Source organism: Bubalus kerabau, chromosome 13 (genome assembly GCF_029407905.1).
Source record: "Bubalus kerabau isolate K-KA32 ecotype Philippines breed swamp buffalo chromosome 13, PCC_UOA_SB_1v2, whole genome shotgun sequence".
NCBI classification, from domain to species: domain Eukaryota; kingdom Metazoa; phylum Chordata; class Mammalia; order Artiodactyla; family Bovidae; genus Bubalus; species Bubalus kerabau.
The window spans coordinates 23,346,784-23,370,242 of NC_073636.1; the positions used below are offsets into that span (position 1 = coordinate 23,346,784).

The following is a 23,459-nucleotide window of genomic DNA, read 5'->3' on the forward strand; positions in this document are numbered from 1 at the left end:
TGAATCTTTGATTTCAGAAACTCCTTCAATATTTTAGATCTATAGGATTTATTTTAAAGTAGATAAATTTAGTAAACAATATTTAGTCATTTATGAAAATAAGGATCATATTGATGAAAATAAAGATGTCTCCATTTCAAATTAAACATTTACTGAATATATAGTACATACCTGGTGCTATAAAGGGTACTTTTCTAAGATTCTCTGCCCTAAATTTCCAGTGTTAAATCTAAAGCTTTCCAGATAAACATTTGGTTTTTTAAATGGTAGGTGTGACTAATCATATAGATTAAGTTATATAGGATTATATATTATTTATATTTACAGTATATATAAATAATTATTTTATATATACTTACAAAGTTATATGCATATAAATTTTTTTTGTTAAGCAACTTGTGAAAATGAATAGTAGGTATCATCCTTTAAATAAAAACATAATTGGAATATGGCTCATTTAACTAATGCAAACCACCAGTCTACCTATAGCAGTGTGTACTTCAATGTTAAGAAGATCCAGCTGAAATCTAACTAATTCTGATCAGAGAACTAGTGGATTAGCCAAATATTCATTTGGATTTTTCCATAACATCTTACGAACTTTTGGGCCAACCCAATATTTTTTCCCATAGCTAAAGGGGTCACTCTAAACACAAAAAGCTTAAGTCTTCAAACACTAGAATTCCTCACACAGCTGTTAATTGTAGACCAGGGGACCGGGTGACATCTACTTCTTGCCTATTTCGTTAATGGTTTACTTCCAGGTCCTAAAAGGATTGGAGCCTTTCTCCAAAGATAATGTTGGATGTGTCCATGTCTGCCTCTACATAGGTGGCTCTCTCTGGTTTGTCACTCTCCACACAATGCAAATCTGAATGAACTCACATCTGTCACGGATCGACCCAATTCGTGGGCAATCTTTTCCCATCGACCTGGGGTCCCTCCTGGGAACTTCACCATACTTCTTGTCAGCTGGCTGAGGTCCTCTTCTGTCCATTCAGGTGCCTGCAGAACATTAAAGAACAACAATGTTTGCTAAAACATTTAATAAGCCTGTGAAATTAAGTATTAGCATCATGCTTTCTGCAAAAAGAACAATGTTAAAATGTATCTATAGTTTGAATGAAAGGTCTGAGTTGCATATTTAACGTTATGAATGTATGTTAGAATGAACATCGTTAGAATGTTCCCGTATATACTAAATAATGAAGCAGCAGCATTGGGAACCCAAGCTCTTAAAGACATTTAAAAAAAAGGTAAGACAGTCGTTTGGAAGGGCATTGTGTGTCACAGATACCTCATGTGAGGTTCCTATAGAAGGTCTCGAAGTTTAAGAAGTTTTTCACTTTTTTAATGTAAATGAAAATGTGAACAAGTAAATGTACTAATTCCAAATCAGAACTGAGACAGACAGAATTTTTTGTTCATTCTGTGTAACAGTAAGTCTAAAAATCATGTTGTCAAGGAGTTTAATTTAGCAAGTGCTAGCATTTCATAAAACTTGAGAACAGAAACGCCTGCAACCAAGACTTAAACCATCCGATCCATGCAAAGAAAGCAACACTTCCTTTTTGAGAAGGTAAACAGCTTCTTAAAAGTTGGTCAAATGAATATGAAAATACCTCAAAGATTATAAAAATCTTATTTGCAAAAGCCAAAATTATAAAAGTGTGCATATTCTCTGCATTTTATTGAGCATTACCACTTGGTGAGAGCCAAAGCTGAGAAAAGCAAAAGAGAGCATCATCAGATAACAACTAATGACATTACAATTACTTTATGCTACAGCACCGGTTCCTACCAGAGGCAGTAGCCGTGCTGGTGTTATACTCGACTCGAGGAGTCAGCAGAGAGACGGAGGGAGCCACCTTATTTTCCTTTAATTAAAAAGACAGAAGGAAGGAAGGAAACCTTTGAGACAAATACCTTTTCTAATCACCATTTCCGATAATGAACAGGCATACATCAGGCCGTTTGCATTACAGAACCATCAGCACAGAACAACAGCCGGAGGTGAGTGACCCCAGGGACTATCTCCACAGCCCCAGCACAGCGTCTCCCTGACACTAATCCTCCCTGTCATTCTCCCACTGCGCTCTAACCACACTGACATCCGCCCGCCTCACTGCAAGCTTAACGGGCCCTTCCTGACTTCTTACTGTCTCCCCCAATCAATGGTTCAAGCGTGCTCTTTTCACCATGTCCAAATGGCAGCTTCACTCAGAATCAAAGTGCGCTGCCCCTGTTAAAGGGCTTTCCGAAAGGCTCTCCTATTTGCATTCATTTGCAAAGCAAACTACTTTTATTCACTTTGTTCTGCTATCAAGAATGTTCCCTGAAGCAGATAAATTGGCATAAATACAACCTGCCACTTAAGAGTCAGTAAATAATAGCCAATAGTAGGGAGGATTTTATCAATCATTCTATTTTGTATCCACTAAAAGCTGAAAGCCTCAAACATATTCATCAGTACGACCCTTATGAAACATGCATAAATTCACTTCTATAAAAAAGGTGGCCTACACTGAGTATGGTGGTAGTCTCTTTGATATTTAATGAATATCAGAAATCTAACTCTCCATAACAGATCATTTAAGCATGTACACTGAAAATTATTTTTTTACTGTTTATTTGTTTTTACTTTAGGGGAAAAGTATTATTCAGTTATTATTTAGAGGGACATAATTGGATTTTCTAGGAAATCATTTTTGCTAAAAAGCTGCAACTTTAATAATTATACCGATTGGTAACAGAAATGCACGCATTCCGAAGACTTTATATATGCTTAATAGTCTAGAGTCATACCATAAAAAGCACTTAGTTGATGCTGCACAGAGATACAGTATTCAAACCGTCCATTACTGAAATTTCACAGTAAATCAAATCATCTTATTTCTGTATTAATTATAACATACATTCTTGGAGCAAATAAAATTGTCTAAAATGTTAAAAATATATGCCATTGTTTCATACAGTAAACTAAAATAACATATTTTTAATAGATTGGCCTTCCAAATATGTTGCATGTATGAACAATGGGCATTAAGAATTAACCTAATTTTAATTCCTTGTTAATGGGTCTAAAAGGACTGTGCCACTTTTTTCTGGAAAGGTAAAAATTTAAATCAGATATTTAGACAGATATCCTAAAAATCATCAACTACTTTGAAAATCTTTCCCTTTAGTTTCACTGTTATTTCACAGCCATGATTTTATTATTAATATTAAAAAACCAAATCAGTAATAACTAGACCATAATCTGAAATATTTGAAGAGAATCCTTTTAGCAGTTCGTTATTCTCTGTTCCAGCCGTACAGCACTTTGCTGACTGTAATTCCTCAGTAATAGTCGGCTGTGTCTTTAGAAGCAACAGAGCCTACTGTGATCCAGCTACCACGGCCGCCGTGAGGGTGGCCACGGTGTGAATGTATTCTCCTTGTTCTAATCTGGAGCCAACTGTAGCTGTGAAAGTCAAATGAATGCAGAAGAATACTGCTTTGCCACTTAAAACCACGTATGTGCAATATTACTGAGACACTGGGCCAAAAATGCATCTCTACAGCAAAGTAATGGAAGATACCACATGGTGTGGGGGCAGCTGTTGTGACTCCACAAGCATTCCCGTTTTGCATCAGAAAAGCTGTGCTCTGGGAATAAGTCTCCATACTGGATAAAAAATAAAAAGTTTTCAAAATATTTAATATTTTTATGTGATGGACTCCAAAATAGATCTACTAAAGTAAGAGCTGATATAACATTTCAGTTGTATTCTGTCTACACCTTTGGGATAGATTTTTGCCATAAAACAAGCTATCTTCAAATATTTAGTGCCTTTGAAAATCCGTAATATTCTTGGGGATAGGAGTTGGAGGATGTAGGGAAAGCACGCTATATTTTTAAAGTAACCTATATACACCTTGGGACTGACCTATAGCTCAGATGGTAAAGAATCTGCCTGCAACGCAGGAGACCTGGGTTTGATCCCTGGGTCAGGAAGATCCCCTGGAGAAGGGAAAAGCTACCCACTCCAGGATTCTTGCCTGGAGAACTCCACGGACAGAAGAGCCATGGGATCGCAGAGCTGGACGTGACTAAGTGACTGACACACACACACCTTTCCCCTCACAGAGTTAGACTATAAAATGTTAATTATAAACTACCATGAAATTGATTTGGTACTGAAAACTTATGACCCAATTAAAAATGTTTAATGTACTTATTGCCTTTTCATACTTTAATGACAAAATCTATTTGTTTAATAAATAGTAGTGAAACTCTAATGAATATTTGTTGAAATAACTTATTAATGATCCTTATTTATGCAATTACAGACCTTACAATTTTGGAATGAAGTTTTTAATAGATTCAACTAAACTCATAAATGCTCCAATTTTACCTAAGAAATAATATCCTTACATAGCAGCAACCAGTTAAAAATATCAGACATATATCTAATAATGTAGATGGTGTATCTAATGATCCAGTAGCCGGCTACCTTCTAATTCTATAATCTGTACTGACACTGTGTTTTAGAATATGCATTTGGCTTTCAGCTATTAAATTTTCATTTCCAAATTTGAAAATTGAGCACTTAATTGACTATATATGTAGATAAACAGTATATTAAAAAACCAAACAACAAAATTAAAAACAAATCACTTCACAAATGTCTTTTCACTCTTTGGAAAAGAAACTCTTCTTTGAAGAAAAGCTTGCAACCTGTCCTAAGGTATTATCACAGTGTTGTGACCCTTGAGGAGCACCACCGTGACCAGGAAGGTCTCCTCGTCTATGATTTAGCTATCTTGCCAGAGGAGAGATGCCCTCTGGATCAGTGATCCTAAAGTGGGGTTCGGTGCCAACCAGCAAACCAGTTTTGTTTACCTCCTGTGACACAGTTCAGAAACTTACAGCAGCTGAATACTGCCACCAGCACCAAGTGCAGGCCCTTCCTTTAGAGAGTAGAAGCCAGTTGTGTTAGTCATCAAACCAGCAAGGTGACGCACACCAAATGCGAAATCCAGTCCTATTTAGCATGATAGGATGACAGCTTGGTCAGCTTTTAAAACCTGGTCCTTTACTATAGATGATTTGAGAAACACTGCTCAAGACAATGCAAATAGTTCAAAAAAAATTTTTTTAAAGCAGTAGTAAATGGGCCCTTGAGAAATGGACTCAAAGAGGTTTGATCTGTTCCTTTTCAAAATATTTTATGCTAAGTGTTGGAGGGATTCAGCTTCTAGTAAAAGATTAGGCAGAGGAACAGCAAAGTGCAGAGTGCCTTTAGGTCTGTCTGGTTCTGTCTGAGGAACAATAGGACCCGGGTGGCTGGAGCAAAGCGAGCAAAGGTGGCAGGGGGAGGAGACAGGCCCTATGGGCAGGAGGTAAAGTCACAGAAGGGTCAGAGACCACTGCAAGGACTGGGACTCATTAACTCTGCCCGACACACGAAGTCATTGGAGAACTTTTTTTTTTCCCCTTTCGGTTGGTTGAGTGCTTATTTTCTTCATTGAGGAAGGCTTATTTACAAAACTGTGGGTCGAGGGGACCCACACAAGCGACTGCACGGACAGTGCTGATAGCTCAGTTCTGCAAGACACCACAGAGTCGCCTTCCTTCCAAGGTAGAGTGAGACCAGGTGTAGGGACACAGGTGGCCCATGACAACCACATCTGGAACCACGGATAATTTGGTTTGTGACAATTTATTGCACAGCCCCAACAGTTGAGCAATGAGGAGTAAGATGGGGGTGTGAGAAGAATCTAAGTCTTTAATGAGAGTACTAATCTCTGCCTTTCTTATTCCGTCACTCACCTTCTGTGGCCATTCAGAAAGGAGTAATCATAAATAAATGTAATCAAGGGGATGGGATATATTTGTCCAGAAATGTTTTTACATGGAAAAATGTGTGAAGTCTTACTTGAAACTATGATATACAATATTCAAATTGTAACCCAGTGTGTTCTAGAATCATCTTCATAATTTAATATTGTAATAAAGAGCTGGCTCCATCTTATGATGTCTGATTGCCGAGAGCGTTGAAGTCTCACTTCTGTCTCTTCCCCTTATGCACTACATCTGGGTAAGCTTTTCAGGAAGCCTGGGAGATTGAAACCTTGCAAGTCCCCTCCCTGTGTACAAGAACCCTTATCCCCGCCCCACCCCACAATAAAAAGCCCCAAACCAGCCTCCTTTTCTTGCTCTCTCAAGTAATTTTTGGGCCAACAGGTAAAGCCTCTTTTGTATCATCTTGGTGTGCGTGACATCAGTCCTGACACTGGAACCAAATTTCGGGTGTGGAGGTGGTGACCCCGTCCCCGCTAGGTGGCCACAGCAGTTGGCATTAGAAGCAGGACATTCGAGGGGTCACCACTACCTGGGGTTTTCTTCTCTTGCTTTGGTGTACTGCCTGATGCTGCATTTGCTGAGTTCTCCCAAGCCTCTGTCATAGATTTAACCCACCACAGTTGGAAGCATCGATGATTGTTGTTTACAGAGAGGGTATGGGATCAGGGCCCTCCCTGAAGTAGCTCTGGTCCTGCATCTTAGCCCAGATTCATTTGTGTCTTAGACTGAATTGTGTGTCTTGATTGATGGACTCAGAAAGACCTTGTGACCTACCGGTTGTGTGTCTGCACCAGACATTGGTCCTGAAGAGGACTTCGGGGATTTGCCTGGTGGTCCCCAGTGCAGGGGGTACAGGTTCCATCCCTGGTCAAGGAACTAGATCCCATATGCCACAACTAAGAGTTGGCACACCACAACTAAAGATCCCTTATGCGGCAGTAAGACCCAGAGAAGCCAAATACATAAATATTGAAAGATAAAGAGGGCTCAGGGGAAAAGACAGATTGCATAGACCCACAGGGTGGTCACTTGTTTGGGAGAGCAGCAGTTCCTGTTTGAAGAGCTGATTTACTGAGATTCACACTCCTGAAAGCAAACAGTTCACTAGGACCCTGTAAGATGCTTTTCCTGCATCTGCTGCCTATGTGTCTTGATCCTCAGATCAGAGGATTAGACAGAGAAACACCCATGGCATCCCTGTGGCACAGCCAAGTTGAAAATACAACCACTGTCATGGCCAAGGACCCTACTCCTGATCACACTGATGTGAGGCTCTGGAGGAAGAAATTTATAAATTTGAGCAGTGCAGAGAAGACCTCTCAAGAATATCCAGTAACTACCACCACCACCACAAAACAACCAAACCCAAACAAACAAAAAACCCTGACACATGGGGAGTTCACTCACCTACTGGGGTTGCTGGAATCAGAGTTGCTTAAACAGGAGAAGTCTGTCTCCTCACAGTCCTGGAGGCTTGATCTACAAGATCAAGGTGTCACCAGGGCTGGTTCCTGATAAGGCCTCTCCTCCTGGCTTGCACACGGTCTCCTCGCTGCATCCTCACTGGCCTTTCCTCTGCGTGTGCACGCAGGGAGAGTGCGCCCTGGTCTCTCTTCCTCCTCTTATAGGGACATCAGTCCTATCAGATTAGGGCCCTGGTGTGACCTCAGGAGCCTGGCAGGCTGTAGTCCATAGGGTCACAGAGTTGGACACGACTGAGCGACTAAGCACGCACCAAATACCTCCTTAAAGGTCCCATCTCCAAATACAGTTGTGTGGGAATTAGAGCTTCAGTGAATGAAGTGGGAACACAGTTCAATCACTACAAGAAAGAAGTGAACAAAAACTGAAATGGAAGTCCACAATGTGGCACAGTTGGTAACAAATTTTACTGAAAAGAATTTCTACAAAAGGATAAAAAGGGCAGACTGGCTTCTGCACATCTATAACACTGGTTCTGAATTAATATTTGCTGAAATATAACAACTGGCAAACCTTTATGGCCTTAATCAATAATGGGGCTCAAATGACAGTTACACTGGGCATCCCGCTAAATTTAAATAAGGTGGCTCCCATAATTGTTGGGAAGTTACTAAACGTGATAAAGAGGACAAACAGGTATGCCTTACCTCAACCACAGAAACTACGGTCTTGCCTAAATCCCTAATGATCAGAGTACCCACTGTGCTAAAACGTGCCACAGTGGTCATGGACTCTGACTCAGCAAGTAATAAAATTACATCTTTGTCACTTACAAATTATCTTGATAAAATGGAAACCCATGGACCTCTTCCTCCCCCAGTGAAATAGTTAATATGGCCCAATGTAAATTAAAAGTCTTTAATGATGGAGACCCTTTAGACAAGATGTAGAAGCAGTTATCATCCCTACTGCTTTGCTATTTAATAGCCCCGTTTGGCCTGCTCTTAGTGTTGGTAAGAATGAATGTGCCTCACAGTGTGGATTACCTCAACCTTAATGCCATGGGCTTCATTAAGGTCAGTGACCACACCATCGTGATTATCTGGGTCGTGAAGCCTTTGACTGTGTGGATCACAATAAACTGTGGAGAATTCTGAAAGAGATGGGAATACCAGACCACCTGATCTGCCTCTTGAGAAATTTGTATGCAGGTCAGGAAGCAACAGTTAGAACTGGACATGGAACAACAGACTGGTTCCAAATAGGAAAAGGAGTTCATCAAGGCTGTATATTGTCACCCTGTTTATTTAACTTATATGCAGAGTACATCATGAGAAACGCTGGACTGGAAGAAACACAAGATGGAATCAAGATTGCCGGGAGAAATATCAATAACCTCAGATATGCAGATGACACCACCCTTATGGCAGAAAGTGAAGAGGAACTACAAAGTCTCTTGATGAAAGTGAAAGTGGAGAGTGAAAAAGTTGGCTTAAAGCTCAACATTCAGAAAACGAAGATCATGGCATCCAGTCCCACCACTTCATGGGAAATAGATGGGGAAACAGTGGAAACAGCGTCAGACTATTTTTCTGGCCTCCAAAATCACTACAAATGGTGACTGCAGCCATGAAATTAAAAGACGCTTACTCCTTGGAAGGAAAGTTATGAACAACCTAGACGGCATATTCAAAAGCAGAGGATGAGATGGCTGGATTGCATCACTGACTCGAAGGACGTGGGTCTGAGTGAACTCCGGGAGTTGGTGATGGACAGGGAGGCCTGGCGTGCTGCGATTCATGGGGTCGCAAAGAGTCGGACACGACTGAGCAACTGATCTGATCTGATCTGATCCTTAAGGTCCCCATAGCCAGCCCCACTGAAACCAAATTCGTCCAGTCAGCATCTGGTAAATATTTGGCTCTTGCAGATTCATTGAATATTTTTTGTCCGTGCCTATTTTACCAGTCCCTTGACTGCAGTTTGCCTTTGCCTCCAAAGGACACACTTTACCCAGCCCATATGGGGTACCTGGGCTTCACAGGTGGTGCTAGTGGTAAAGAGCCTGCCCACCAATGCAGGAGATACGAGACATGGGTTTGATCCTTTGGTTGGGAAGATCCCCTGGAGAAGGGTATGGCAACCCACTCCAGTGTTCTTGCCTGGAGAATCCCATGGACAGAGGAGCCTGGCAAACTTAAGTCCACGGGGTCACAAAGGTGGACACGACTACAGTGACTGAGCACACGGGCCCGCCTGTCACTGTGCACAGGCTCTGAGGGCGAGCTCTTAACCGCAGCCTGCTCTCCAGGAGCTCAGGTGTGACACTGTGGTCTTCTCTTTGGCACACTCCTTTAGGACATACAGATACAAGGAGCTCACGAAAAAGGGGATGGGCTGTTGCCTCACACATAGGGTGGGGCCCTGTCACCTTGATCAAATTCCTTAGAAGTATTTGGGAAACTGAAGGCTGCTCCATCTATTTGACACTGTCAAGAAATAGCTATGGACTCTCACCACCCACAACTTCTTTTAGGCTTTATATTCTAGAGGAAACATTTCTCATTTACAACTTGTACTTTATGCTGTTTACTTGCAGACTAGCTCACCTCGAAAGGGGCCCCCTCTAACAAAAGTTTCTAGAATCTGTCCAAATTGTAAAGTAACATACTCCTGTTCGTGTCCCCCCGAGACTCCTTCACTGCAGAAGTTTTGGCAACCTTCTCCCTGGTGTCAGAATACTAGTTATGTACATGGAATGGCTTTAAAATGGTAAAACCATAAATATCTGGACTACTAAAATTAAACTTTTGGTCTTTTCCAGAAACTGCTTAAAAAATGAAAAAGCCACAAACTGGGAGCAAATATTCATAATATCCAAAAAAAGAGCTGATTCACAATTTATATATCCATTCTCCTACTGATAAAAACATTTGAGTAGTTGTTAGCTCTTGGATATTACATATTATGAATACAGCTGCTCTGGCATTTGTGTATAACTCTCAGTGCTCATATGTTTTCATTTCTCTCTAAATACCCACTGGTGGAATTGCTAGGTCCTACAGAACGTATACATGTCACCTTTTAAGAAACTACGTTAAGTATTTCTCCAAAGTATTGTTTTATCCTCTAACCAGCAATAAATTGCTCCAGATCCTCACTCACACTTGATGGTACCAGCTGTTTTATTTTTGACCATTCTGGTGGGAATGAATTGTATCTTCTTGTAATAGTTTGCATTTCCCAGATACCAGATGATCTTGAGTATTTACATGTGTTTAATGGACAACTGATGATCTACTTTTGTGAAGTATGTGTTCATTTCTTTTGTTCATTTGTTAACTGGGTTGTTTGTCTTTTTATTATTCACTTGTAAGAATTCATTGTATTTTGTGGACACAAGATTTTTGTCAGATATATGTGTTTTGGATATTTTCTTCTAGTTTGTAACTTGTATTTTCATGTAAAATTCTTCAACTTTTATTCTGAAATAGTTTTAGACTTACATAATTTCCATATACTCTTTGTCTGGCTAATAATGATGTTAACGGCTTACGTAACCACTGTGATTACAAGTTTCCAAGAGGGCCCTCAGTGATTTTTACCTCCACCTATGGATGCCCTTGTTCAGTCCCCTCCCACGCCTAGGGCTGACTTGTGTAACTAATAAGATACTGTAGGAATGACAGTGTGTGACTTCCAAGGGTAAGTTACAGAAGACACTGTGCAGTTTCTGTCTCGCTGTCTTTTGGATCACTCGGCTCTAGGGAAAGCCAGCTGCCAAAGCACTGAGGACACTGAGGTAGCCCAGGTGGGTAGTGATAGGAAGAGACAGCGTCGCCCTCAAGATCAAAGGGCAAACATTCTTACTGTCTAGTATAGGGGAGATAATTGCCTCCCTCTGTAGGAAAGGACAATCGTGCTTACTGTTATAAAAAAAAAATCTGGGTTCCCTAAGCTCAGGATTCCTCTTCTGTAACCCAACCCACTGGTCGGCGAGGGGGTCATCTGCCCCTCTGCCTCGCTCTGTGGGAACCAGCAGGAAAATGGCAACGCTCTAGCTACTGCTATTGCTGTGAGTGATAAAACTGTCCTTTATCTCCGGGTGAAGAGTCTCGTGTCTTCTACCGCATCCGTGAAATTGGCGGCTAACTTATTTACTTGCAAGTGGGGTAGAATCTCCAGTTCTTTACAGTTTTGGTAACAAGGATAAGATTCTGCCAGAGACATGACTTTCTGAAAGAGGAAGCGTGAGAGCCTTGCACAGACCTGAGGGAAGGCCACGGGAACCTTGTAGTGAGTATGCTGGTCAAATCATACAGTCAATGATGGAGGCACATGGCCCTTCCATTATGCCTGTTAGCAAGGATTAATCGTGGAGGTGGCTGCGGGCTAAACACCAGGGAACAGGTTCAAGATTCAAGACAGCTGCCTGACAGGTGGCCTCTCTCTTCCTAACTCTCGTCTAGACTGGGGCACTACCTCCTCCACTCTGTTAATCGGCTTCAGGTCTACACCACTGGAACAGCAAGTACTAAAATTCACTGTAGTGCTGTTCCTGTTCAGGCAAAAGGTTCTGCTCTCTTTCAGATAATGACAGACACACACATCTATAATGACCATGAAAGAAGAGAAATTCATGGGTGTAAATCAGGCCAATCATTCGAACAATGTCTGGTTTACTTGGGAGTTCAGGGGGCAGGGTGTGTAACGCTCTTAAGTTGGGGTCCCCAGCCCCCAGCTACAGACCAGCACTTCACAGCAGGGGGTGAGCAGCGGGCGAGTGAGCGAAGCTTTATTGCCGCTCACATCCCTGGTGTTACCGCCCGAACCGCCGCTGGCATCACTGCCTGAACCTCCTCCCCATCCCCCTGCCCTGTTTGTGGAAAAACTGTCTTCCACGAAACTGGCCCCTGGGGCCAGAAAGGTTGGGGACCACTGCTCTTAAGGACAAATGGAATAGCTGGGCTGTCTTTCCTATATCCTGTCGACCTCAGGTCTATTTGGAAATGACAGTAAAAGGTCTTAGAGGTTTTGGAAGTGGGTCATGGCTACTTTGGGCTTCCCTGGTGGCTCAGATGGTAAAGAATCTGCCTGCAAGGCAGGAGACCCTGGTTCGATCCCTGGGTTAGGAAAATACCTTAGAGAAGGGAATGGCAACCCACTTCAGTATTCTTGCCTGGAAAATTTCCACAGACAGAAGCCTGGTGGGCTACAGTCCACGGGGTCTCAAAGAGACGAACACGACTGAGTAACAACACAACACAACCCATGGGTACTTTTATCCTTTCAGGGAGATCTACGTGAGACAGATAAACTCTTGTAAGAAACCAAGAATGAGGCCTTGATTAGTATTCAGGTTCTTATTACTTCAGACTGGATTTAGAATGCTGATGTAAGTGACCAACTAGAGAATGAGAAATTAACCCCAAGAAATCTAGGTAAATTTCTGGGATCAGCCTACCACCCTGGACAAGTCCTCAGCCCTTATGTAGAAACTGAGTAAGAATTAAGAGATGTTAGTGATGGGAGAGCAATCGTTCTGGATTAAGGTGAACTCCACAAAGAAAGTCAGCACTGTGTAAGCTTGAGCCAGCCAATGGACACCCCATGACCTCAGCTAGAAAGCACTGTGGCAACAGTGCTGTGGCCAAGACTCCATGCTCCCAATGCAGGCAGCCCAGGTTCGATCCCTGGTCAGGGAACTAGATCCCACATGCTGCAATGAAGATCAAAGAGCCCACATGCCACAACAAGACCTGGCACAGCCAAATAAAAAAAAAGATGAAATAGATGGTGTCAGCGACAAGGACCTCACCACCTGATACAGATCACGGGTCACCCGAAACTCTACAGTTGCATTTGGCTTGTCCAAATCAAAACTTAAAAGCACCCTACTCAAATCAGGGGCTTCCCTGGCGGTTCTGCTGATAAAGAATCCTCCTGCAATGCAGGAGACCTGCGTTTGATCCCTGGGTTGGGCAGATCCCCTGGAGAAGGGAAAGGCTACCCACTCCAGTATTCTGGCCTGGAGAATTCCATGGACAGTATAGTCCATGGAGTCGCAATGAGTTGGGCACGACTGAGCGACCTGTACTCAAATCTGTGAGTATGGGATATAGTATGTGTCTCGTTTCAGCATTCCATCTGGTACTTTAAATGGACTAAACTGCTTCTCAGTGTACTCTGAAGGGACTCAAACCCACAAGGCTGCATTTGCACCCAACTTGCAAGCTGCTGGCATGCGGTCTGCTTTTGAAGTCCCACATCTTCGTGACTGTTTTGAGCTGTAAGTCTATGACTAATGATTCTGTCAAGTGGAGCCCAAGACAAAAGAAAACAGCCTCAACCTGGAGGCATCTCTTGGGTTTTGGACTTGTTGGCTCCTGACAGCTATCGGGTAAGCACATCCTTTTTGAAAAGCATCCATTAGCTTGCTCTTGAACTACTCTGAAAAAGAATGCCTGGTTTAAGGAAGCTTTGTGACTCTCCAGTCTGATACCGCGTTTTGGAGTGAGTCAACATGGATTCAGAGACTCATTAGTTGAGAACGGCCTAACAAGCATTGCTGATTAAATGGAAATGGTATGTTTAAGAACCCAGCTGGCCTCGCCCCTCTGGCACCTGCTTTCGACATGAAAAAGTGGCAGCTATCCTCTCTATTCCACCTGAAGCAAAGCTGCTGGCGCAGTGGGGCCCTTGATGCACAAAGGTTCTCTACATTGCCCGGGCTTTTTTCACTGATAGCTCAGCCAGTCATAAACCTGAGAGTATCCGACCTCAGGACCAGCTATGAAAAAACAACAGGACCTCACTGTGCTCAGAGAGTAGAACTGCGAACTGCCTCCTCACCACAGACCCTCTTCCAAGTTATTGTTTTGCCATTCCCATGTGATCAGCCACACCATTATGGCTCTTGAAGGTAATCTTTGTCATGTTTCCAGCTTTCTAGACCGTGTGCAGTCTGTCAACAGTATGCCTTTTATTGCAAAAGCCACTCAACGGTGGGCCAAGAGTTAAAGTATCTGATGGAACTCAAAAATTGATTAAAAAAGATTTGTGACTCTCTCTCTCTCACCTCCTCCTGGTCTTTACACCTTAGTAAGGCAACTGGTCACTAACTGTCACTTTCCCCAGAAAGGAACCCTATCTGAGCCTCTTCCTGGGTAATGGGTAATGATTAGGATGAAAGGAGAGGCAGGGTATTGAGATTTATTTAGAAAATTTGGGATTCCCACTCCGATTCTGGCATGATGCTTCCTTCCCTTTTGACAATCTCAGACCAGTCTGGCTGGTATGCCTTATGGGTGGCAGTCCAGCCAAAAGGGGGCATAAGGGTTTCAACCTCAGTTCTGGTCCAGATACCTAGCTTCTCCTGTTAGAGTCACATGGTCTTAGGTCATGATCACTTCACTGAATAAGTAGTAGTGTCAGTTGCTTAGTCGTGTCCGATTGTTTATGACCCTGTGGACTATAGCCTGCCATGCCCCTCTGTCCATGGGATTCTCTAGGCAATAATACTGGAATGGATTGCCATTCCCTTCTCAAGAGGATCTTCCCGACCCAGGGATCAAACCCTGGTCTCCTGCATTGCAGGGAGATTCTTTACCATTTGAGCTACAGGGAAATCTATACTTGTCACCAATTCAATGCAAAGTGGGGGATCTAATGGAACTTTGTAAGTTGTATAAAATTACTTTTTCCTCTTGTACCTGACCCTTCCAGGAAAAAGGTCTTGGTACACGGTCAGGGATTTAAAAATGGGAAAGCTAAAGCTACTAGAATGAGATACCCCAATTTTATGGCACTGGAAGAACAACCATCTCAAAATATGGAAAGGAAACAGCTTGGATCCTGAGAGATGTGGGGAAAGGGAGGAGTGTTCATAATTCTGTCTTTTAGAATAGGCCCTGAACACTCTCGTGAAAGAAATGCCCTGGTACTACCCTCTCAAATGGTTGCAAGTGCCTTAAATTTAGCTGGCCATACCACAATTTGATCATTATTCCCTTAAATATTTCTGATGATGCTATTAAAAACAGCAGATAGCCCAGATCCTATGCCTCCCAAGCTAAAACATCCATCAACACCTCTGAGTGTCACCTCCATCCTCATCCCCATGGCCATCACTCATTCTGTGGGGAAGGAAAATGTGACCCCGCTGGTGGCACAGACCCACAGGACAGGCTGGGCTGACTACGTTTAGGTAGTTGTTCAACAGAACAAAGACTAGACCCCATTGTGAAACCTGCACTGGCCCAGGGACTTCCCTGGTGGCCCAGTGGCTAAGACTGTGCTCCCAATGCAGGGGACCCGTGTTCGATCCCTATCAGGGAACCAGATCCCACATGCCCCAACTAAGAGTTTGCAAGCCACAACAAAGAAAAGATCCCGCAGGCCACAACTAAGACCTAGCACAGCCAAATTAATAAATATAAAACTGAACTGGCCCAGACAGGAGGCAGCATAGGAAGCAGCATCAACTTGTTCTTCCCTGTACTCAAAGAAGTCTCATATGTATCCAATAATATATTCCCACTGCCCTAACAATTGTAAATAAATTCTCTTTACAAGGTCATCATTTGCATGCACCTCAGAACTACTCTTTCTGTGTGGAAGCAAGCCATTATGCAAGGAGATCAAGCCAGTCCATTCCAAAGGAAATCAACCCTGAATATTCATTGGAAGGACTGATGCTGAAGCTGAAGCTCTAATACTTTGGCCACCTTATGTGAAGAGCTGACTCATTGGAAAAGACCCTGATGCTGGGAAAGACTGAAGGCAGGAGGAGAAGGCGACGACAGGATGAGACGGTTGGATGGCATCACCGACTCAATGGCCATGAGTTTGAGCAAACTCAGGGAGAAAGTGATGGACAGGGAAGCCTGGTGTGCTGCAGTTCATGGGGCTGCAAAGAGTCGGACACAACTTAGCAACTGAACAACAACTACTCCTGAAACCTGCACCCTTGGAGGAGTCCTAAGAGACACTGAACTGTTAAGGGAAACACCACTGGTAGGTTATGTAGCCCTCAGGATATTGAGAAAATCTCTCCAAAATGAGGCAACTGACTTGTAGTTCATGTCCTCCATGAGGAAGTTATCCCTGTAATTGGAACCATCTAACTGAAAAAGGTGGTATGAAATTTGTTTCTGATTATTTGAACTGACCAGGTAAACTACCTACATGGTGGTGGAAGACTTTCAGATCAGCCTCAGCTCTCTGGCCAGGTGGCCAGCCTGGTGACCCAACTGCCATAGATGCCAAGGTGGAAGTTCTGCCATTGCTAAAGCATCCTCTATACCACAGGCTTGATACAAAAACTGCTGATATTCTGGCTACTGCTGTTGCTACGAGTAATAAACTGTAGTAATAAACTGTCTTATGTCTTCCATCACCATTCATGAAACTATGGCAGGCTGACCTGTTAGTCTACAGAGTGAAACTGCAGACGCTTCACAGCTGACAGGAGGTACCTTTTCATTTTCTTAATGGCACTTCATGAATGACAGAAGTTTTTAATTTTCATGAAGTCCAATTTATCAATTTTTTCTTTTAGGGTTAGTGACTTAAGTGTTCTGTCTCTAAAAGCTTTGCCAGTCTTAACGTTAAGGTAGGGGTCAAGGTTCATTTACTATTTCACAGTTGTTCCAGTACCATTTGTTGAAAAGACTATATTCTTTCCCATTTTTAATTGTCTTGATATCATTGTCAAAAATCAATTGTATGTGTATGTCTATTTCAGGACTCTTAATATTACATTGATCTACTGTATGACATATAATTTCCATTATACAGAAAAAGGAAATTATAGTGTTATGCTATTATTTTTTAAAGATGTAGCATATCATAGCATTTTGGGTTTTTTCTGGTATTAAAACTATTTTAATTTACAAATAAATATTCCATCTAGTTAAATCTTTATCCCTGCTTGTGGAGTAAGGCTGTATAGTGGGCAAAAGGACCTAAATCAGGACCTGTGACCTTTGTGGTCTCTTTTTAGCTGCACTTTTCTAATACTCTACAAAAGCATATCCTGTCTTATATCCCGTCTTACTCTTCCCGAAACAACGACACTATCATCACCTATAAGGTTAAGAAACTGAAAAAAAGAGATGTAATAATTTTCTCAAGGCCACCCAGAAAGTCAGTTCAAGAAGCCAAAGATTCAAAGTTCTTAAAGAAAAACAAAAAAAGTATTTTGGATAAAATTATAAATGACTAAGACCCAACATTTAGTATATTATTTACTAGATTATATAAAAGATATATGTGTGCATATGTGTGTGTGGCTCAGTGGTAAAGAATCCACCTGACAAAGCAGGAGACTTGGGTTCAATCCTTGGGTCAGGAAGATCCCCTGGAGTAGGAAATGGCAACCCACTCCAGTATTCTTACCTGGGAAATCCCATGGACATAGAAGCCTAGCAGGCTATAGTCCAATCAGTTCAGTTGCTCAGTCGTGTCTGACTCTTTGCGACCCCATGGACTGCAGCACACCAGGCCTCCCTGTCCATTACCAACTCCCGGAGCTTACTCAAACTCATGTCCATTGAGTTGGTGATGCCATCCAACCATCTCATCCTCTGTCGTCCCCTTTTCTTCCTGCCTTTGGTCTTTCCCAGCATCAGGGTCTTTTCCAATGAGTCAGCTCTTCGCAGCAGGTGGCTAAAGTATTGGAGTTTCAGCTTCAACATCAGTACTTCCAATGGTTGGATCGCCTTGCAGTCCAAGGGACTCTCAAGAGTCTTCTCCAACACCACAGTTTAAAAGCATCAATTCTTCAGCACTCAGCTTTCTTCACAGTCCAACTCTCACATCCACACATGACCACTGGAAAAACCATAGCCTTGACTGGACGGGCCTTTGTTGGCAAAGTAATGTCTCTGCTTTTTAATATGCTGTCTAGGTTGGTCATAACTTTTCTTCCAAGGAATAAGCGTCTTTTAATTTCATGGCTGCAGTCACCATCTGCATTTTGGATTGTGAATCTGCATTGTGATTTTGGAGCCCAAAAAAATAAAGTCTGACACTGTTTCCCCATCTATTTCCCATGAAGTGATGGGACTGGATGCCATGATCTTAGTTTTCTGAATGTTAAGCTTTAAGCCAACTTTTTCATTCTCCTCTTTCACTTTCATCAAGAGCCTCTTTAGTTCTTCTTCACTTTCTGCCATAAGGGTGGTGTCATCTGCATATCTGAAGTTGTTGATATTTCTCCTGGCAATCTTGATTCCAGCTTGTGCTTCATCCAGTCTAGCATTTCTCATGATGTACTCTGCATATTAGTTAAATAAGCAGGGTGACAATACACAGCCTTGACGTACTCCTTTTCCTATTTGGAACCAGTCTGTTGTTCCATGTCCAGTTCTAACTGTTGCTTCCTGACCTGCATACAGATTTCTCAAGAGGCAGGTCAGGTGGTCTGGTATTCCCCATCCCTTTCAGAATTTTCCACAGTTTATTGTGATCCACACAGTCAAAGGCTTTGGCATAGTCAAGAAAGCAGAAATAGACGTTTTTCTGGCACTCTCTTGCTTTTTTGATGATCCAATGGATGTTCACAATTTGGTCTCTGGTTCCTCTGCCTTTTCTAAAACCAGCTTGAACATCTGGAAGTTCACAGTTCACATTATTGAAGCCTGGCTTGGAGAATTTTGAGCATTACTTTGCTAGTGTGTGAGATAAGTGCAACTGTGCGGTATTTTGAGCATTTTTTGACATCGTCTTTCTTAGGGATTACAATGAAAACTGACCTTTTCCAATTCTGTGGCCGCTGCTGAGTTTTCCAAATTTGTTGGCATATTAAGTGCAGCACTTTCACAGCATCATTTTTCAGGATTTGAAATAGCTCCACTGGAATTCCTTCACCTCCACTAGCTTTGTTCGTAGTGACGTTTCTAAGGCCCACTTGACTTCACATTCCAGGATGTCTGGCTCTAGGTCAGTGGTCACAACATCGTGATTATCTGGGTTGTGAAGACCTTTTTTGTATAGTTCTGTGTATTCTTGCCACCCCTTCTTAATAGCTTCTGCTTCTGTTAGGTCCATACCATTTCTGTCCTTTATTGAGCCCATCTTTGCATGAATCGTTCCTGTAGTATCTGGCTACAATCCACAGGATCACAAAAGAGTGGGACACAACTTAGCAACTAAATAACATGTGCATGTATATACTATTTTTAAAAAGACTCTGAAAATGCACATTGGTAAACTTTTGTTGAAAAATCTGTGCAGTCATTATAATTTACTTTCTACTTTTTTAATGCTGAAAAGTAGGAAAATCTTTATAAAGAATTACACTACTATTTACTACCTGAAGCTTTATTGTCTTGAAAAAAATGAAGAATAGTAAAGTGTAGAAAGTCAAAGTTAGATATATCACTATTACACTACTTGGGATAAAGTTTTATCATATTTAAGACTCCAGTCCAGTCCAGTCGCTCAGTTGTGTCTGACTCTTTGAGACCCCATGAAACGCAGCATGCTAGGCCTCCCTGTCCAACACCAACTCCAGGAGTCTACCCAAACCCATGTTCATCGAGTCAGCGATGCCATTCAACCATCTCATCCTCTGTCATCCCCTTCTCCTCCTGCCCTCGATCTTTCCCAGCATCAGGGTCTTTTCAAATGCGTCAGCTCTCCGCATCAGGTGGCCAAAGTACTGGAGTTTCAGCTTCAGCATCAGTCCTTCCAATGAACACCCAGGACTGATCTCCTTTAGGATGGACTGGTTGGATCTCCTTGCAGTCCAAGGGACTCTCAAGAGTCTTCTCCAACACCACAGTTCAAAAGCATCAATTCTTCAGCACTCAGCTTTCTTTATAGTCCAACTCTCACATCCATACATATTTAAGACTAACATGATGTTAACAGAAAAATTTTAGAACATGTCACTTACTTTAAGACCTCATGAAAAGGCAGTACAAATTAGTTTTTTGTTGGTTGGTTTGTTTGTTTTCAAGCACATGTATTAGTCTACCTGCTTGTCAGCCATGCTTTGAAATTCAAGTTTAAAAACTGTATTGATTAACCAATGACATAATGCAAAATTATATCCTGTTAGATTGATCCCTTTATAATTATTTAATGCCCTTCTCCATCTGTTATGATAGTCTCTGTTTAAAGTTTACTTTGTCTGATATAAGTGTAGGTACCCCAGCTTTCTTACCCACTAACACATTCAGTGAAGCTTCATGAAACAAAATCACCTAAAACAAGCTGTTGTGTTTTTATGCACTAATAACGAACTCTCAGGAAAAGAAATTAAGAAAAGAATCCCATTTACAAAAAATAAAATACCCAGAAAAGAATTTAACCAAGGAGGTAAAAGATCTGTATATTGAAAACTGTAAGACATTAATGAAAGAAACTGAAGAAGACACAAATAAATGGAAAGATGGACTGTTTTCATGGACTGGAAAAATAAGTTAAAATGTAAATACAACACAAAGCAATCTATAGATCCAATGTGGTTCTTATCAAAATTCCAATGGTATTTTTTACAGAAACAAAAAAACAATCCTAAAATTTGAATGGAACCACAAAGAACCCCAAATAACCAAAGCAATTCTGAGGAAGAAGTACAAAACTGGAGGCATCATGATCCCTGATTTTAAATTATATTCCACACCTACAGTAATCAAAACAGTATGATTTGAGACAATCTACTGAATGGGAGAAAGTATTTGCAAATGATATGACTGATGCGAGTTTAATATCCAACTATATAAACAGCTCATAACACTCAAAAAAACAAACAACCTTATTAAAAAAAAGAGGCAGAAGAACTGACTAGACATTTTCCCACAGAGGAAGTGCAGACGGCCAACAGGCATATGAAAAGATGATCAATATCACTAATCATCAGGGAAATGCAAATCAAAATCACAATGAGATATCATTTAACATCTGTCAAAATGGCTACCATCAAAAAAGAACACAAATAAAAATGTTGGTGAATTGTGGTGAAAAGGGAACCCTGTACACTGCTGGCGAGGATGTAAATTGCTGCAGTCTCTGTGGACAACAGTATGGGGGTTTTCAAAGAAACTGCAATTCCACTTCGGGGTATACCTCTGAAAAAAACAAAACCACTCGTTCAAAAGATACATGCACCTCAGTGTTCACAGTAGCATAACATATGATTGCCAAGATATGGAAACAGCCTAAGTGCCTATCAACAGATGAATGAGTAAAGAAAATGTGGTAGAAACACACACACCAGGAAATACTACTCAGCTGTAAAAAAGAATGAAATTCTGCCATTTGCAGCAACATGGATGGACTTGGAAGGATATTATGCTAAATGAACTAAGTCAGAGAAAGACAAATACTATATGACATCACTTATATGTGGTATCTAAAAAACACACAAACTAGTGAATAAAACAAAAAAGAAGCAGACTCATACAATAGGGAGGGGAGCATCAATAAAGGGGCAGAGTCGTGGGAGGCACAAACTATGGGGATAAGAGAGGTTTAAGGATGTATTGTACAACACAGGGAATATAGCTGGTATTTGGTGGTAACTGTAAATGGAAAATAACTTTTAAAAATTGCATTAAAAAATGGAGCCCCTCCTCCAAACAATATGGTATTGGCATAAAATCAGATATATAGATCAACAGAAAAGAATAGAGATCCCAGAAATAAACCTATTCATATATGGTCAAATAATTGATGACAAAGGAGCCAAGAACATACAAAAAAAAAAAAACAGTCTCTTCAATAAATGGTGCTGAGAAAACTGTACAAAGTGAAGTCGCTCAATTGTGTCCGACTCTTTGCGACGCCATGGACTGTAGCCTACCAGGCTCTTCTGTCCATGGGATTTCCCAGGCAATAGAGCTGGAGTGGATTGCCACTTCCTTCTCCAGGGGAGGAATTTGGATTTCATCCTAAAGGAAATGAGAAACATTGGTGGGTTTTTAATAGTGGGTCAATTTGTGATGTCAGGGAGCTTACTGCATCTGTTGTCTTCTAGGAGTTGTATAGTTTCCAGTCTTACATTCACGTCTTTCAATCTGTTGTAAGTTTTATATGTGGGGTAAAGTAGGGGTCCAGGTTCATTTCTGTTGCATTGGCCTGTACTGTGCATGTCTCTCATTTCCTTTAGGATGAAATCCAGATTCCTATGTAAGGCATCTACAAGACTGGGTATCTGGCCCCTGCCTACCTCTCCACTTTTACTTCATCTTAATCTCTGCCTCTACCTTAATGCTCCAGAAATCTGAATATACTAGCTGCACATCAAGAGTGTTTCATATCTCTATGCCTTTTAAAATATTTTCCCTGTGCCTATTATTCATTACCTACCTATTAAATTACTCCTATATTAAGAATAAGTTTCCTTGGGACTTCCTTGGAGGTCCAGTCTTGTGGGAGCACACAAGGCTCTGCTCCCAATGCAGGAGGTTTGGGTTTGATCGCTGGTCAGGGAACTAGATTCCACATGCTGCAACTAGAGATCCTAGAGATCCCATATGCCACAACTAAAAGATCCTGCATGCAGCAATGATGATCCCATGTGCTACAACTAAGATCTGGAACAGCCAGAAAGAAGAGTAAGTTTCCTCTGTGAAGCCTTTCTAACTCCCAAGATACTGAAGTACTCCTTCTGCAACGCTCCCTCCATAACTGTATACACTTTTTATAGAAATCATGACGATCTCTTTAATAACTATTTGAATGAAATATAATCTCTTAAAGTTTAGGGACTAGGCTTTTCAGGTATATATTCTCTGTGCCAAGAGCACATTATAAAGTCAGTGAATAATTACTGAATGAGGATTCTGGAAAAAGTAGAAGAACCCAAAGGAAAAATAGATGGGAAGCATACCAGGCCCCTTTGGAGGCAGGGAATAAATTCTAGATGTATTATGAAATGTAGATAACTTCTCATGAGTGGACAGTGACCATAGTTACGTATTTCTCCAGGATTAGTGATGCTCAAAAGGTAGATCTCTTGCTTAGTCAAGTTAAAATTCTGCCAAAGACATGGGATATTTTAATTTATAGATTCATAGCTATTAACATTAAATGTGACCTCAAGGACCAACTATTCTGTCTACAGGCAGAAAATTTTCTGTATTATCCTATTTGAGAAAATAAAACTGAAACCATAAGAAACTGGAGAGGTTTTTAAAAAACCAGGACATGTGATAAAAGGATATACTGGTAAGTAGTA

At 41.4% G+C, this 23,459-nt stretch overlaps 1 protein-coding gene and 1 long non-coding RNA gene across 2 annotated transcripts in view; one reads left to right on the forward strand and one right to left on the reverse strand.

The window, feature by feature from the left end:
- Positions 1 to 3,572, forward strand: part of LOC129625411 (uncharacterized) — a 46,518-nt gene extending 42,946 nt beyond the window's left edge. The window contains exons 3-4 of the long non-coding RNA XR_008701430.1: positions 1,959 to 2,013; positions 3,311 to 3,572. This is a non-coding gene — a long non-coding RNA (uncharacterized LOC129625411). The remainder of the gene's footprint in view (positions 1 to 1,958; positions 2,014 to 3,310) is intronic.
- Positions 1 to 23,459, reverse strand: part of DNAJC1 (DnaJ heat shock protein family (Hsp40) member C1) — a 181,973-nt gene that overhangs the window by 34,367 nt on the left and 124,147 nt on the right. The window contains exon 9 of the mRNA XM_055543778.1: positions 886 to 1,005. Coding sequence (XP_055399753.1) covers positions 886 to 1,005 — 120 coding nt within the window. The remainder of the gene's footprint in view (positions 1 to 885; positions 1,006 to 23,459) is intronic.